This window comes from Pituophis catenifer, unplaced genomic scaffold (genome assembly GCF_029215685.1).
Source record: "Pituophis catenifer annectens isolate HBS135680 unplaced genomic scaffold, rPitCat1.0.hap2 SCAF_6, whole genome shotgun sequence".
NCBI classification, from domain to species: domain Eukaryota; kingdom Metazoa; phylum Chordata; class Lepidosauria; order Squamata; family Colubridae; genus Pituophis; species Pituophis catenifer.
The window spans coordinates 76674334-76690066 of record NW_027256886.1 but is presented as its reverse complement, the minus strand read 5'-3'; the positions used below and the strand labels follow the sequence as shown (position 1 = coordinate 76690066).

The following is a 15733-nucleotide window of genomic DNA, read 5'->3' as shown; positions in this document are numbered from 1 at the left end:
TTTCAGTCCATCAATCACCTCTGACTGTGAGGGTGCTAGTAGAACTTTTGGATGGTTCCCCTGCATCGCTTGCTACTACCCTTAAGTAGTATTCAGCAATTCTTTCCCTGTCTAGAATAGTGGTGGAGTTGATAAGACCAGTCTTGCTGTTGATGACAAAGTCCATCCTGGGCATGCCCACCTGCATGCGATATGTCACTTGGCCATTCAAGTCCTTGTCAAGGTCTATGGCCACCACCTAGGATACAAAGCACAAGACTTTGAGGAACTCATCCCGATGAGAGAGAAAACCAGTTTTTTTAAAAAAAAAATTCTCGGCAGAGTTAGCAATTTATTTTCCTGAGATACAAGTAGCAGTTCTCAATATTTTTCTTTATGGAATCACTACACCAGCGGTGAATATTCTTTTGTGAAGAATATCATCATGGAAACCAGCTGTTTCAAATACAGTGGTACCTTGGAACTCATCATTAATTGGTTCCAGGAGATGTGACCAGTACTAAAAATGACAAGTACCAATCAAACCATGTGATTTACCATGTGACCCTTTGGTTAAGCTGAGGAGAACTTTCTGCTTGTCCCTTTTACTATGTCAATGGCCTTCCCAGCTTCCCAGCATGGCCGACTTTCCATCCACCCTCTGCAACCATCCTCCATTTCCTTTTGCAGCAACCTTTCCAGCATGGCCGACTTCCTAACCATTTTGGCCATCCCCCCTCTTCCTATCGCAGCACATCAAGTATCAAACAAACGATGAGTACTGGGACAACATTTCCACATCACAGTGAGTCTAGTACCAAATTCGATGAGTTTTGAAGCAGTTGAGTACCAAGGTATCACTGTATGCTTAATGTGAACTTGGCAAACAAGATTGAACCTTATCTGCCACTAGATATAACATTCACTGCTATTTTTAATAATTTGTCAGGCTAATTCACAGTATATTTACTTGCTTTAAGCATAACAGTGATACTATTAAATTATTTTTATCTTTCCCCATCCACTCCTATCATAGTCAAATTTTGCATTACAAATCTTAATGCAATGTTCAGATAGCAGGTTGGGAGGCATCAGTGGTGGGATTCAGACGGTTCGGGCCAGTTCAGGCGAACTGGTAGTTAAATTGCTGTCTGGGCCCTCCCCTCCCAGGAGTCCCCCTGCACCCCATTTTGGCTCCCAGGTAAGTGCAGGGAGGCCTACTAGGCCCAAAATGGGGCACGGGGGGAGCCCCCCCGCAGCCTGTTTTCATTCCCAGGAGGCTACAGAGAGGCCTACTAGGCCCAAAACGGGGTGCGGGGTGGCGGTGCGTGTCCCTCCGGGCCCGTTTTTGCTCCCAAGGGGGTGCAGGAGGCCGAGTGCTGCCTGTCACACCTCCTGGCCACGCCCACCATGGCCACGCCCACCCAGCCGGTCATTAGGGCAGAGAATCGGTTGTTAAATTATTTGAATCCCACCACTGAGAGGCATCCTGAGTGGCTTTTATAGATTACTACTGACATTTAAATCTCTTGCTTATTTTTAATTATAGAAAACAAATTTAAGTAGAAAGTTAGACAATAATAAAAGACACAAGATTTGTAATTCAACTATGATAGGAAAAGGGATATTATCCAAAGGGAGGAAATGACAAAATAAACATGAAATGCTGGCAGTACTGGCTCTTGACATTTTATCAGATTTTCTTGAATAAAGTTGAGAAATCTATACTCCCTCTGGAGCCGGGACTAATTCCCTTTTTGGCTGAATGTGGATGAACGAGGGCTCAGCCTGCTCTCCGAGGATTTCTCAACCTTGGCAACTTTAAGGTGTGCGAAGGTAAACTCCCAGCATGCCGACAGGGAATTCTGGGAGTTGTAGTCCACACACCTTACAATTATTAAGGTTCAGAAACACTGGGCTGTCCAACTGCTGTTTCATCATTATGTTTAACTCTTCCCAACGTCTTGGTCTCACCATACAAAATGGGAAGATAATATCAACAGAAACAGCATTTGATCACTTAATTCTGAAAGGGAAGGGATGCCTTTTGTAGAAAGCTGTACGGGTAATCCTCGACTTACAACTATTTGTTTAACGACCGTTTGAAGTGACACTGAAAAAAGTGACTGGTGACTGTAGAAGTCATGCAGTCACGTGATAAAAATTCAGGCCCTTGGCAACTAGCATGGATATATGACAGTTGTGGTTCCCAAGATCGCGTGATTGCCATTTGCGACTTTCCCACCAAGCAAAATCAGTGGGGGAAACTGGATTCACTTAAGGACCATGGCAATTTGCTTAATGACCATGGCAAAAAGGTTGTAAAATCGGACACGACTCACTTAACGACCACCTTGCTTAACAGTGGAAATTCTGATCCCGATTGTGGTTGTAAATTGAGGGCTACTGTAATCAAATTGCTGAGAAGAAAATGCCATGAGTCATTCCCACCACTAATCCAATTTTAACATAGATCGAACTATGTTCTTTGTTCTTCAGTCTTTTAGTTATCATTTACTTAAGTGAAAAATAAGACTCACCTGGAAGACAGATGACCCTGCTGGAAGACCCTCAGGAATCTCGGTGATAAAAGGCAAGTTCTGGAAGGTAGGATCATTGTCATTAAGGTCCAGCAAGTTTACAAACACAGTGGCACTGCTTGTGGCCCGTAATGGTGGCCTCCCACCTGCAGGGGTCAGAAAAGTCACAAGATCAACCCCACCAGCATCTTTTCCATTGAAACCTGTCAAAGAGACTTTCTAGGACATTGTCATGGCAAACCATCTTAAAATGAGGTGGAAATCTTCAAGGATTAGTCTTGAGAAATGTCAAAAAAACAATTACACTAGCAGAATTTAGAAAGTAGCACTTTTAAAGAAATACCCATTTCAAAACCCTGTAATATCTGAAAGAAAAGCCAAAGTTTTATCAACAATATACAATATACACCAATGTGGAAATGAATCCTAGCAAAAAAACATAACGAAGCAACTAATATAACTTAAACAAACATACGGTCAGTGACGGAGACCACAATCTTCCTCATGAGCTCAGCTTCTTGGGGGTTTGGATTTTCTCTGTCCAACACAACCCCTGTTGTCCGAATCTTCCCCGTGGTGCTGTTAAGACTGTAAAACTTATTTGGTGGTCTGATGCTGTAGACAAGGGAACCATTTTCTGCGAGGTCTGGATCAAAAGCTACCACCTACAGAAATCAGAAAGCCGTGCTTTATAGGCATATGTAGACATTTTAAACAACCTTTTTCGTTTTTTGAGCATTTATGCAGGCTATAAGAAGCATGACATTGAAATGCTTAGGATACAAGCATCACTTGCAATCTAGTTGAAAAAATAAGTCCATGCATCGTTTGCATTGCAACAGCAATCATAATACCTTAGCATCAGTAATATACTCTGTAATATAATATATGAACTGCTGTAAAACTCAAGTCTACCACTAGATGGCCACAGAGTTGAATAGAGAAAACACTAGTTGTTTGACTCCATCTAATGGCCATCCAATTGGTGCAGTCTAAGATCAGAATTCTCTAATTGTAGAAGAAAAATAAAGTTTTGTCCCACTTTATTCACATTCCTTCTGAAATTTGGCAAAGCACAAATTTAAAGAGTTCAAGCCCCTTGGGGTGTGCTAGATGTAGGGCTAATTCATTGCTAGTCCGAAAGCATTCTACAGCTATTCTTCCTTAATGGGTTTTTAGTAGTGAGAAAAGAATGTAAGAAGTGTTGAAGAAATATGGACGAATTATAAATGAAAGATGAGGGCATCTAAACCTTTCCTAATATTCAGTGATTGGAGTGAGGCAAATGCACAATGAATGTCTTATCCACCAGCCACCCTCACATTGTCAGGAAATCCTAGAACATTTATTTTATGATTTTAAAGGCAACAATGCTAAAAATCAGGAGAAGAGAAAATTCTACTAAGAATAAAAATCACAGCATTTTAGTACCAGCTGATCTGACAAGAAACTGCTATTCAGGATACAAAAAGGCATCGTTCAATTATACATTGCAGTGGATTTAAATATTCATCAGTTTGCACTAGCAGTGAGGACTAAACAAGCTTACTCATCAAGCAAAGATTTCCTGAACTGCATTTAGCAACTGTTTTCTAGTGTAATACATTCACAGCAGGTCCACTGTTGAAATTTATATATGCATGATAGATCTGATATTATATTTGCACAGATCTTCAGGCAGAGTTTAAATTAGGGAGTGTGGCAGCCTCACTTAAAGGTTCTTTAATACAGCTGTCTCTTGCAATGAAGGGTAAACTTCTCAAGAATGAAAAGTAAGCCTCTCTTCGAAGTAAATGAGTGCACTTTTTTTCTATTGATGTTTATTTTTAACTATGATATCATCCTGGACAATTGGTTCCGTAAATTAAATTCACAATGGGAGATATAAGTCCCAAATAACTGATCTCAGGGTGGATTCATTCAATCCCTTTGTCATGCCTGGAAGCCATATTACCTGTGTGCCTTGAGGATCCAGGCCTGCCACAATCATACCGTGGGAAGTTGGGAGGGGGGGATTGCATGAGTGGAGTAGAGATAACCATAACAAACTTCTCTAAGAGAAGTTCAAGGCCATGGTGTCTGGCAGCTGTGCAAAGAAGAAATTGGAGGATGTCTTCTGTTTGGGAAAGAATTGATTGGAGCTGTGTGGATATGTGGGAAATGTGGGCAAGGTCTTGAACTCTCTTGTGGGTAAGGAAAACCCAGAAGCTTTCAGATTCGGGTTTTCCCAGATGTGCCAATATGACATCTTGTTCTGCCCCAGCTACGGATCCCAAAGAACACAGCACACACAAAGTTTGTACAAAACTTAATTTACTAAAATAACTCAGTCTTTTTCAAAACAAAGGCTGTTAATAAACTTTCTTAACAGCCTACAAGAAAACAAAGATAAAGTAATCACAATCTTACTAAGGTTGGCAGAAAGTCCAGAAGCAATCTGCAGAGAATCCAGACGCGAAGGAGAATGAACTAAAGTTGTTCCCTACAAATTGCTTCAGTCGGCGTTCCTCCTTAAATAGGCTAAGGGAGTGGCCAATTAGCCCCAAGCCTTACTCTCGAGGAGACCTTCTCCTGAGGAGCCACTCCTGCCTTTTGGCCACTGTGCGCGCCCGTGCATCGAGAAGAGGCTCCTCCTCTTCATCCTCTTCACTTAAAGGAGCTTCTGGAAGTTCTGAAGGACCTGGCTGAATCCCTGCCTCTGGCACCACATCTTCTCCAGCCTCCTCATTGTCTGACTCGAGTGCCAGCTGCACTCGCAATACCACACCAGCCTCCTCGCTGTCAGAATCAGCTACAATCCACACAGGCCGCTGATGGGCTACAACACCTCTATAATAAAAGTTAGCTTTGAGGAACTTCAAACCTCAGAGTTTGATTTCGTTGGGGGTGTTACCTGGAACCCTGACACCATTATAGACTCAGTCTGGAGTCCGATTTCAATTTTATGATTTGGGTTTTTATTTTTTTTTTAATGTGTTTTCTACTATGCAGGGTTGTTGTTACAATATAGCGGCTACATAAGTCTCTTAAAATAAACAAACAAGCAATTTTTTTAAAAAAAAATAATAAGTTTTATTAAAATTTTTCCAAACAAGCAATTTTTTTGATGGAGGTCTACATACTGTGTTCTCTTAGTGTTTGTACTAAAGACGTGCCAATCTTAGTTTTTTAGGTGTGGGAAGACAAAAGAGTTTTAAAACAATTTTTGCAGGGTTTGTTCACTGATGTAAAAAATAACAAAATAAAAGCCGGTTGTTTTCAAGAGCAGACCCTTTGATTTATATGCCGCCCTTCTCCGGAGACTCAGGGTGGCTTACAATGTGCTAAGCAATAGCCTTCATTCTTTTTGTTTATTTATACAAAGTCAGCTTATTGCCCCCACAACTGGGTCCTCAATTTACCTACCTTAGAAAGGATGGAAGGCTGAGTCAACCTTGAGCCTTGGCGAGATTCGAACCTGCAGTAATTGCAGGCAGCTGGTCTTAATAACAGGGTGCTTTACACCACTGTACTACCAAGGCTCTGCCACTGTCCCATTGCCACTGTCTGCTTAATGAGCTTCCTGAGCCAGGCTGATCCAGAAATCTTTCCCCACTACCATGGCTACAGCTTCCATCAGTTGTCTGAGTACCACCCACAGGATTCCTCACATGCCAGAAAAGTTTTTTTTAATGATTTTTTTTTAAAAAAAACACCTGTTCCTGATTTAAATTTGACTGATTGCTCCTGATTTAGATTCCATTGATTTCTTATGTAATTCACATCAGCAAGGCCTACTTTTTTTGTGGTTTTTGCTTTATAGTATCTCTCAAAGTTTACGGTGTCCATGGAGATTCTCAGTCATGGTTGTCCCAAAGATGCTTCTTTTTTTTTCAAGAGGCAACTGGACTTTCTGGATTTTTTTCTTTGAAGACGTTTTGCTTCTTCATCCAAGAAGCTTCTTCATCTCTGACTGGATGGTGGGGAATGGAAGGATTTATACTCCTTGCAGGCAGCTGGACATTTGCATTCTTTTAAAGGTTTATCTGTGTCCTCAGGGTCACCTGAGTGGTGCAAATGAGTGTGGAGCCTTCTTGGAACTCTTGAAAGGACTCTTGTTGTAGATTGGAGATAGATGATGTCGTATCCCTCTCCCTCTGTTGAGAGAGGGCTGTTCAATTTTAACACAGATGGCCTCAGTCTGAAAGACGGGTTAAAGAGGATGAGAAGTGAAACATCTTCAAAGAAAAACCAGAAAGTCCAATTGCCTCTTGAAAAAAAGTACCTTTGGGACAAAGTTTACAGTGTTGCAACTTCCTGATGATGAATTAATTAATCTCCCTGTAAATAAATAAAAAAATGCTTTCATTGGAGAATCGGGATGGATAAGAAATGAATACATTTCTTGTAAGAATCAAGAATTAAAAATCTTTACATATCATAAGTAAAGGTAAAGGTTCCCCTCGCACATATGTGTTAGTCGTTCCCAACTCTAGGGGGCGGTGCTCATCTCTGTTTCAAAGCCAAAGAGCCAGTGCTGTCCGAAGACGTCTCCGTGGTCATGTGGCCGGCATGACTAAACGCCAAAGGCACATGGAACGCTGTTACCTTCCCACCAAAGGTGGTCCCTATTTTTTCTACTTGCATTTTTTTACATGCTTTCAAACTGCTAGGTTGGCAGAAGCTGGGATAAGTAACGGGAGCTCACCCCCGTTACGCGGCGCTAGGGATTCAAACCGCTGAACTGCCAACCTTTCGATCGACAAGCTCAGCGTTTTAGCCACTGAGCCAGCGTGTCTCTCTAGGGTTAGGGTTAGAGCAATATGCTGACTTTGTAAACCGCTTAGAGAGGGCTGCAAAGCACTGTAAAGCGGTATATAAGTCTAAGGGCTATTGCTATTGCGATGCTTAATAAAGCCGAAGAACACAAAGAAATGCAAAGTACTATGAATAGAGTGAAAAGAAATCACTCCCGTCTGAAAAAGAGACAGCTGGAACTTTAAATGTGATCTGGGCTTCCAACATATTATTTTAAGGACATAAAATCATGACATAAGCTAATGTATGTGCTGAATGTACGCTGCAAGTTGCAACTGAAATGAAACAGAAGTTTAAGAAGAGAAATGAAACAGAAGTTTAAGAACAAGTAGACTCAAGGCCGATGGCGTCTCCAAAAACCAAAGATTATTCCTAGATGTGGAAGGAATAAAATCTCAAAGGCCACTTGAGGTAACTGAGAGTTAATTTACAAAGAGTGAACTTGGACTGGAGACCTTTGCTATTTCCACACCTCCCCAGAAGATTAATGTTTCATTATGGGCTTATTTTTTTTTTTAAGCAGGATCTTCTTGTTTGATGATTTTGTGGATTCTCTTCACTTTCCCCTCATTTATTTTCTGTTTCACGCCCGTCATTTTTCTCCTAGCGTGATGGAGAATAATTCTCCCTTCTCCCTCTCTTTTATTTTGCCAGTGGGATTTGAAGGGCTTTAAATCAATGCCTTTCAAAGAGGTCCTTGAAGGAGGTCGCAAACTAGGTTGAAAAAGTTGAAGTTGGTCATTTTTTTTAAACTTAAAAAAACAACCACTACAGAACCCTAACACATGGACATGCACACACAAAGAGAAAGGCCAGGAATGGTTGCAAAGTTGGGAGCTGTAGATGCAGTTCAAGCACTATGCACGTCTGTGATTTATTTTTAATAAATCGCCATAGAATTTGTAGTGCGGGAACTGGAGGTGAAGGAAAGAATTCTAGCCTCACAATAATAGCATTTAGCATTTAGACTAATGTACCACTTTATAGAGCTTTACAGCTAATGGTGGGCTGCTGCCAGTTCAAGTGAACCCGTAGTTCCGACGATCAGCTGACCCTGCCCACCCACACCCACCCTATCCTGTCCTATATTTTGTTCTTTCTGGCTCAGCTGATTTGCGTGGCACAGCTGATTTCCACGCCTCCATTATTCTACTTACTGGGGCTGCCTTAGAAGGTAAGCAGCTGAGCTTCAAATTGCTGTATTTTGAACGCTGTGCGCAAGTGCGTTAGGTGCGCTCACAGAACCGGTTGTTAAACTTGTTGCAGACCCACCACTGTTTACTGTCCTTTCTAAGCAGTTGTGGTGGTCCACCAGCAGCCTGCAGAGCTGGGAGCGGAGTCGGACAGTGAGGAGGCTGGGGAGGACAATGGGCCAGTCCTGGAGTCAGTGGAAGGCCTGGACGAGGGCTCTACATCGGAGGCAGAGATGGGGCCATCTGGGAGCGATGTGCAGACTCCAGAGCCTCCAGAGGCGGACAGCAGAGAGGCAGAGGAACAGGAGGAGCCTTTTCCTAGTGCACGCATGTGAAGAGCTGCCAGAAGGCAAGAGCAGCTAAAGCAAAAAGGACGACTTGGGAGTAAGGCCAGGAGATGATTGGCCCCTCCCATAAGGCTTAAAAAAGCAGCAATGGCTTTTGGGCTCTTTGTAGGAAAGCAGCGTTGCTACATTTGTTTCTTGTCGGTGTCTCTTGTTTCTGAACTTTGTGGGGCTTTGCCAAAAAAAGCCTTTGTCAGGGTGCCAAAGAAAACAAAGTTTTGTGATAAGGCTGAAGGACTTGTTTTGGAATTAATTTGGAATAAGCTGAGAATGAAGTAATTCTCGGCTGTTCTAATAAAATATGTTTGTTTAGGACTGATTGCGTCTGGTAATAACTACTTGGGACTAGGTTTACAACAGCAGTTTACAAAGTCAGCATATTACCCCCAACAGCCTGGGTTGTCATTTTACCAACCTCAGAAGGATGGAAGACTGAGTCAACCTTGAGCCAGTCAGGATCGAACTCCTGGCTGTGGGCAGAGTTAGCCTGCAATACTGCATTCTAACCACTGTGCCAGCACAGCTCCTTATGTTGCAGGATACACTGATAAAATAACATTGCAAGGAGTGTGACATTTTATATGCCTTATCTGCTGTTGGCTGCAAAGTTCAGTCATTGGAGATTAAGGCTCCTCAATCTAAGGAAAAACTTCCAAGGAATCCCGGTATTCCCTGTAAAAAGTGTGACAACTTCATTAAATTGCAAGCATGAACTGGGCTAAGATTGGTTACACTGGCAGTTTTTCTTGATGCCGTACTTCTTGAACATGGATATTTATTACTGCACAGTGAAAAAGTAGCATGAGAGGCATCCTTCATGTAAACTTTATATGGTGGGCTTTAAAACTGACCCCTGCCATTTTCTTTTTATTGCAATTTGTTTTACAGTTTCTATCTTGAATCTTCCTGGACAATTACAGGCAATTCAAAGAAATTTACAAGACAATAAACAAGTCTTTAAATGAGTGTTTCTGAACCTTAGCAACTTTTTTTTTTTAGAAATATAGTTTTGTTTTAATTATATTTGGGTAAAAAAAATAAATAAAACCATACCACTGAAATGGAGCAGCTTCTGAACCCGAAAAGACCACCACCTCCCAACCGGGGGTGAAATTCAGCAGGTTCTTTCAGGTTCTGGAGAACTGGTAGCGGAAATTTTGAGTAGTTCGGAGAACCGGCAAATACCACCTCTGGCTGGCCCCAGAGTGGGGTGGGAATGGATATTTTGCAATATCCTTCCCCCAGGAGTGGGGAGGGAATGGGGATTTTGCAGTATCCTTCCCTTGCCACGCCCACCAAGCTACACCACGCCCACCAAGCCACGCCCACAGAACCAGTAGTAAAAAAATTTGAATTCCACCACTGCTCCCAATCCACAGATGTTGAGGCAGCCGAGGAGTTAGAGGGCAGGCTGAGCACAAACCCTCCCAAGGCCCCCAGGAAGTAGCCAGCCAATCTTTTTTTTTTTTTTAATTTGATTTATATGCCGCCCTTCTCCGGAGACTCAGGGCGGCTTACAATGCGTTAAGCAATAGCCTTCATACTTTTGTATATTTATACAAAGTCAGCTTATTGCCCCCACAATCTGGGTCCTCAATTTACCTACCTTAGAAAGGATGGAAGGCTGAGTCAACCTTGAGCCTGGTGAGATTCGATCTTACTTTAATTGCAGACAGCTGGTGTTAAATTACAGTGCTCTGTCTGTTGAGTTATCCAGGTTCCTTCAGGGGCGCACAGGGCTTTTTTAGCCCTAAAAGCACAAATTCAGCACAGAAGCAAGCAAGCATGGAGAAAAAGGATCAGGGTGGGGTGGAAAGACCCTCCTCGGGGAAAAACTCCCATCAACAGCTAGATGGGGCTCTGCAAAGCACTTAATTGTGGCTTGTAGAACAAGCCAGCATCAGAGTGGTTCACGCCTCGTACCGAGTCTGGCTCACACCTTAGCAACTTTTAAGATGCATGGACTTCAATTCCCAGAATTCCCCACGCAGAATTCTAGGTGAAGTCCACCTAGACTTCTTTAAAGTTATTATGTTTGAGAAACGCTGCTTTAAATTTCAGAAAATCCAGTTATTGCTTAAAACCACGGTGATAATTTTACAGCCAATCCGATAACCCTGCTTCCTAAAATTGATAAGCAAATGACCATGAGGTTTTTACATGGGACGAGTGCCATTTAACCCTTGGTGTTCCCCACTGAAAGTTTTACAGTTCAAATAAAATAAAAAGACACAAAGGCAACCCTAACGTACAGTTGCAGCTCTAGAGTGAGATTTTAACCAGCTGGGTTACTTTCACTGCAATTGGATTTATTTCCCAGAAAATTTACTTAAGACTGCTGAAACCCAGCAGGACTCCCCCTACACGGATGCTCAGACATGCTGCTATTAAACTGCACAAAGCAGCAGAAGGAAACACCGAACAAACCAGCTGCAGCTACTACATCATATTCAGAAACAATAAACCAGGCTTGGCAATTTATAGCCTGCAGGTGGCTTGTGTGTGTGGGGGGGGAGCCTTCAGTCCCTAGAGCACACAAAAAAATAGACAAAGGCCAACCTTTTTGGCCTGTTGGACGGTAGCGATTTAAAGGAAGGTGTTAAGCAAAATCAGAGAATGGCCAATTCTCTATCCCCGCCTCCTCTTGTAACGGGATGTTCTAAATCAGCGGTGTCAAACTCACAGCCCAAGGGCTGGATGTGTCACACGCTGGCCACGCCCACCCGTTTTAGCAAAGGGGGGGGAAGTCATGACATGTCACATGATGACAATGTGACGACGTGAGTTTGACAGCCCTGTTCTAAATGTATGCAGATATGGACCTCATTAAAGAAAGGGAACTTCCTCCATTCTCTGGAGGCTAAAACATGAAGAACCGTTGCTGGAATTGGATATGTCTAGTTTAATGAAAAGAAGGACTAGGGGTGACATGATAGCAGTGTTCTAATGTCTCAGAAGTTGCCACCAAGAAGAGCTTGAGGAGGAGTCAAGCTATTATCCAAAGCACCTGAGGGAAGGAGAAGAAGCAATGGATGGAAACTGATCAAGGAGAGATTAAATCTAGAAACAAGGAGAAATTTTCTGACAGTGAGAACAATAAACCAATGGAATAGCTTGACTTCAGAAGTTGTGGGGGCTTCATCACTGGAAGCTTTCAGGAGACTGGACAGCCATCTGACAGAAATGGTATAGGGTCTCCTGCTTGAGCAGGGGGTTGGACTAGATGACCTACAACAAGATTCCTTCCAACTCTGTTATTCTATTCTATTCTTGTCCTCACTCCCAAGTATAGAGAGCTACAATGCTTTTCCCCTTCCCTTCCCTTCCCTACCCCATACTTTATGGGTCCTTAAAAGCTTTTTTGCAACCTAGTAATGTAGTCACCCCATTGCCCCCTTCCCATCATGAGACATCCATGTCCAAGAAGCAAACGAGAATGCAGGAGGCACCTGGGCTTCCTTGAATGGATGTGTAGGACTTAACATGGTGCCCCACAAAAGCAGCAGCAGAAAAGACAACAATCATTTGTCCTATGTGCAATGGAATTAGTTAGATAACATTCATGGTCGGTGTGTACCAGTGGTGGGCTTCTACCGGTTCGCCCCGGTTCGGGAGAACAGGTAGCGGCCGTGGCGGGAGGCTCCGCCCACCCACCCGGACATCATCATGGATGCTCTGTGCATGTGCAGAAATGCTGCGCGTGAGCGCTCACAGGCCCGAACCAGTAGCAAAGGTAAGTGAAAACCACTATTGAAGTGTACCTTAACAATATGAAGGGACAAATATTGGATTCAGGAATGAATTCATGAATATATCAGAAAGATTCTAAGTCGGTCTCGAAGCCAGAATAAAGACCACTATAGACTCTGTATCAGCTCTATATATGACATCAGTTCAAATATGTCTTCAGTGATAAAGAGCTGAGGTGGCACAGTGTTTAGAGTGCAGTACTGCAGCTAATTCAGCTGACTGCTAGTTCAGCAGATCAAATCTCACCGGCTCAAGGTTGACTCAGCCTTCCATCCTTCCGAGGTGGGTAAAATGAGGACCCAGATTGTTGGGGGCAATATGCTATTTAGTATACTGTCTTTGGTATAAGCCGTCCAGAGTCCTCGGAGAGTGGGCGGCATAGAAATATGACTAATAAATAAATAAATAAAGCTGGTTTGCAACTCTGGGACATGTGCTAATTATCTTTTCCCCATTAGCTCCTTTTCTTTTGTAAACCCCCTTCCTCCAAATGGGTTTCTTCTGAAGAAGAAGATTCATAAATGTATACATTTTTCGGATCATGTAGTTTAAAGGATTTGCGGAATCCTGTTTCAATTATGTACTCCATTCCCTCCCCTTTAATATTTTATAAATATGTTTTAAATATTTTAACCAACAGGCAGGGCAAAGCTAAAGAGATCTAATAGGGTTCAAAGTGTGACTTTTGCATATTAGAAATAAAAAAAAAAAACACAGCACAGGAGAGTGTGTTATATACTTGGACACCAGAGGTGGGTTTCAGCAGGTTCTGACCAGTTTTGGAGAACCGGTAGCGGAAATTTTGAGTAGTTCGGAGAACCGGTAAATACCACCTCTGACTGGCCCCGCCCCCATCTATTCTCTGCCTCCGGAGTCCCAGCTGATCGGGAGGAAATGGGGATTTTACAGTATCCTTCCCCTGCCACGCCCACCAAGCCATGCCCACAGAACTGGTAGTAAAAAAAATTGAATACCACCACTGTTGGACACCTACTGTTGTGACATCGGAGTTAGGAGGGGTCATTTCCACTAGGTTGATGAAATACGGCTCATCTTTCCATACAGGGTAATTGTCATTGATGTCCAGCAAAGTGATGTTTACCTGAAAAGAACCATAGTTGTAAATTCACACATATTTTTTTCAGGCATTCCAGTCATATTCTCCCAGCATTAATATAGCACCTTTACAAACTTATTCTTCATTGTCGATAGAGGAGGAGGATTAACTCACCTCCTCTTAACCTCTAAGCTTTAAATCCAGGAAGGTTTTCAAAATTCTCCGCGTAGCTTTTCTGACAATGAATGTCAGTACCTCTCTCGATGAATGCATGAGTCACAAAACAAACATACTTGACTAATTTTTCCTCTCCACCAATTTCCCACAATGGTTCCAGGATTGCCTCTTAGTTTACACAACAATATGCTGAGAAGATCTTCCACAAATATTCCTACCATATTTGGAAATGAGTGTTAGTTTTAAAACATGTATTTTCTTTCCATGCTTTGATTAAATCTGGAAGCTTAGATGACGTTCATGTACAAAATAAGATTTTTAATAGTGAGGTTTAGCAGTGTGAAAGTTTTTTTTTTTTTTTTTGTGGTGCCTTTGTGTCAATCTAGACTCCTGGAAACTTCATAGATAGGACCATTCAGGATCTTTTTGGCAAAATTTTAAAGATGGCTTCCATCTTTAATGAAGGACTAGAATTTGGGTTTTTCTGCTTGTAATTTAGCATCTCAACGAGTGGAAGTCCATTTTTAAATTTTGCTTTGCTCTTTGTTTCTAAAATTATTTGGGAATTTTAACGATCAGATAAACCTGTTAATGCACTCTGTTTAGCTTATGTAGAAAAATCAACAATCAGGAAAAATAACCTTTAGATAATATGCAAAATATTTCTAATTTAGACTAAAAACCTAAATCCTTTTATTTCAGAGTCAGTTCATTTGAAACTGATACAGTTTCCTCCCCTCATACCAGTGATGGGTTGCCCCGGTTCGCACCGGTTTCATAGAACCGGTAGTAAAACCGGAGGGAGGCTCCACCCACCGACCCCAATGTCATCAAAACACTTCTGTGCATGCGCAGAAGAGGGCATGCGACCCCACTGCGAACCGGTAGTAAAGGTAAGTAGAACCCACCCCTGCCTCATACTGTAATTATTTCACGACAGTGGATTTCAACAAAGAAGAGAATCAAAGTTACTACCAGTAATAGTGTTAAAAGGTTCTAGGGAAGAGTATACCGGTAGACTTACAATAGTTCATTTAGTGACCATTTGAAGTTACAACGGCATTGAAAAAAGTGACTTATGACCAGTGGTGGGATTCAAGTAATTTAACAACCGGTTCTCTGCCCTAATGATTTCTTCCAACAACCAGTTTGCCAAACTGCTCAGAAAGTTAACAACCGGTTCTCCCGAACTGGCTGAATCCCACCACTGCTTATGACTGTTTTTTTCACACATATAAGCATTGTGGCATCCCTATGGTCACATGATCAAAATTCGGATTTGGCAACTGAGTCATTATTTATGACAGTCGCAGTGTCCTGGGGGGTCACGTGATCCTCTTTTGCGACCTTCTTACAAGCAAAGTCAATGGGGAAGGCAGATACACTTAGCAACCGTGTTATTAATAATAATAATAATAATAATAATAATAATAATAATAATAATAATAATAATAATAATTTTATTTCTATACCGCCCTTCTCCCGAAGGACTCAGGGCGGTGTACAGCCAATTTAAAAACACAGGACACAACAATAATTAAAAATTAAAATAATTAAATAAATTTGGCTGATTTAAAACCCCAAAAATTTAAAATACCCCAATTATTAACTTGACAACTGCATTTAACAACTGTGTAAAGGTTGTAAAATGGGGCAACATTCACTTAACAAATGTCTCACTTAGTCAAATAAATTTTGGGGGGCTCAATTGTGGTTGTAAATTGAGGACTACCTATAGTCAGTCAACTTGATAAAACAGGAAGTAACTGCTTGGATTGTCCTGTGTAGCCTGGACACAGGTCTTTCATCATCATGAACAGAACAGAACAGAATAACAGAGTTGGAAGGGACCTTGGAGGTCTTCTAGTCCAACCCCCTGCTCAGGCAGGAAACCCT

At 42.0% G+C, this 15733-nt stretch overlaps 1 protein-coding gene across 1 annotated transcript in view; it reads right to left on the bottom strand.

The window, feature by feature from the left end:
- CDH23 (cadherin related 23) overlaps positions 1 to 15733 on the bottom strand; it is a 639510-nt gene that overhangs the window by 183937 nt on the left and 439840 nt on the right. The window contains exons 21-24 of the mRNA XM_070946306.1: positions 13598 to 13705; positions 2995 to 3184; positions 2520 to 2665; positions 19 to 238 (exon numbers count right to left, since the gene is read on the bottom strand). Coding sequence (XP_070802407.1) covers positions 19 to 238; positions 2520 to 2665; positions 2995 to 3184; positions 13598 to 13705 — 664 coding nt within the window. The remainder of the gene's footprint in view (positions 1 to 18; positions 239 to 2519; positions 2666 to 2994; positions 3185 to 13597; positions 13706 to 15733) is intronic.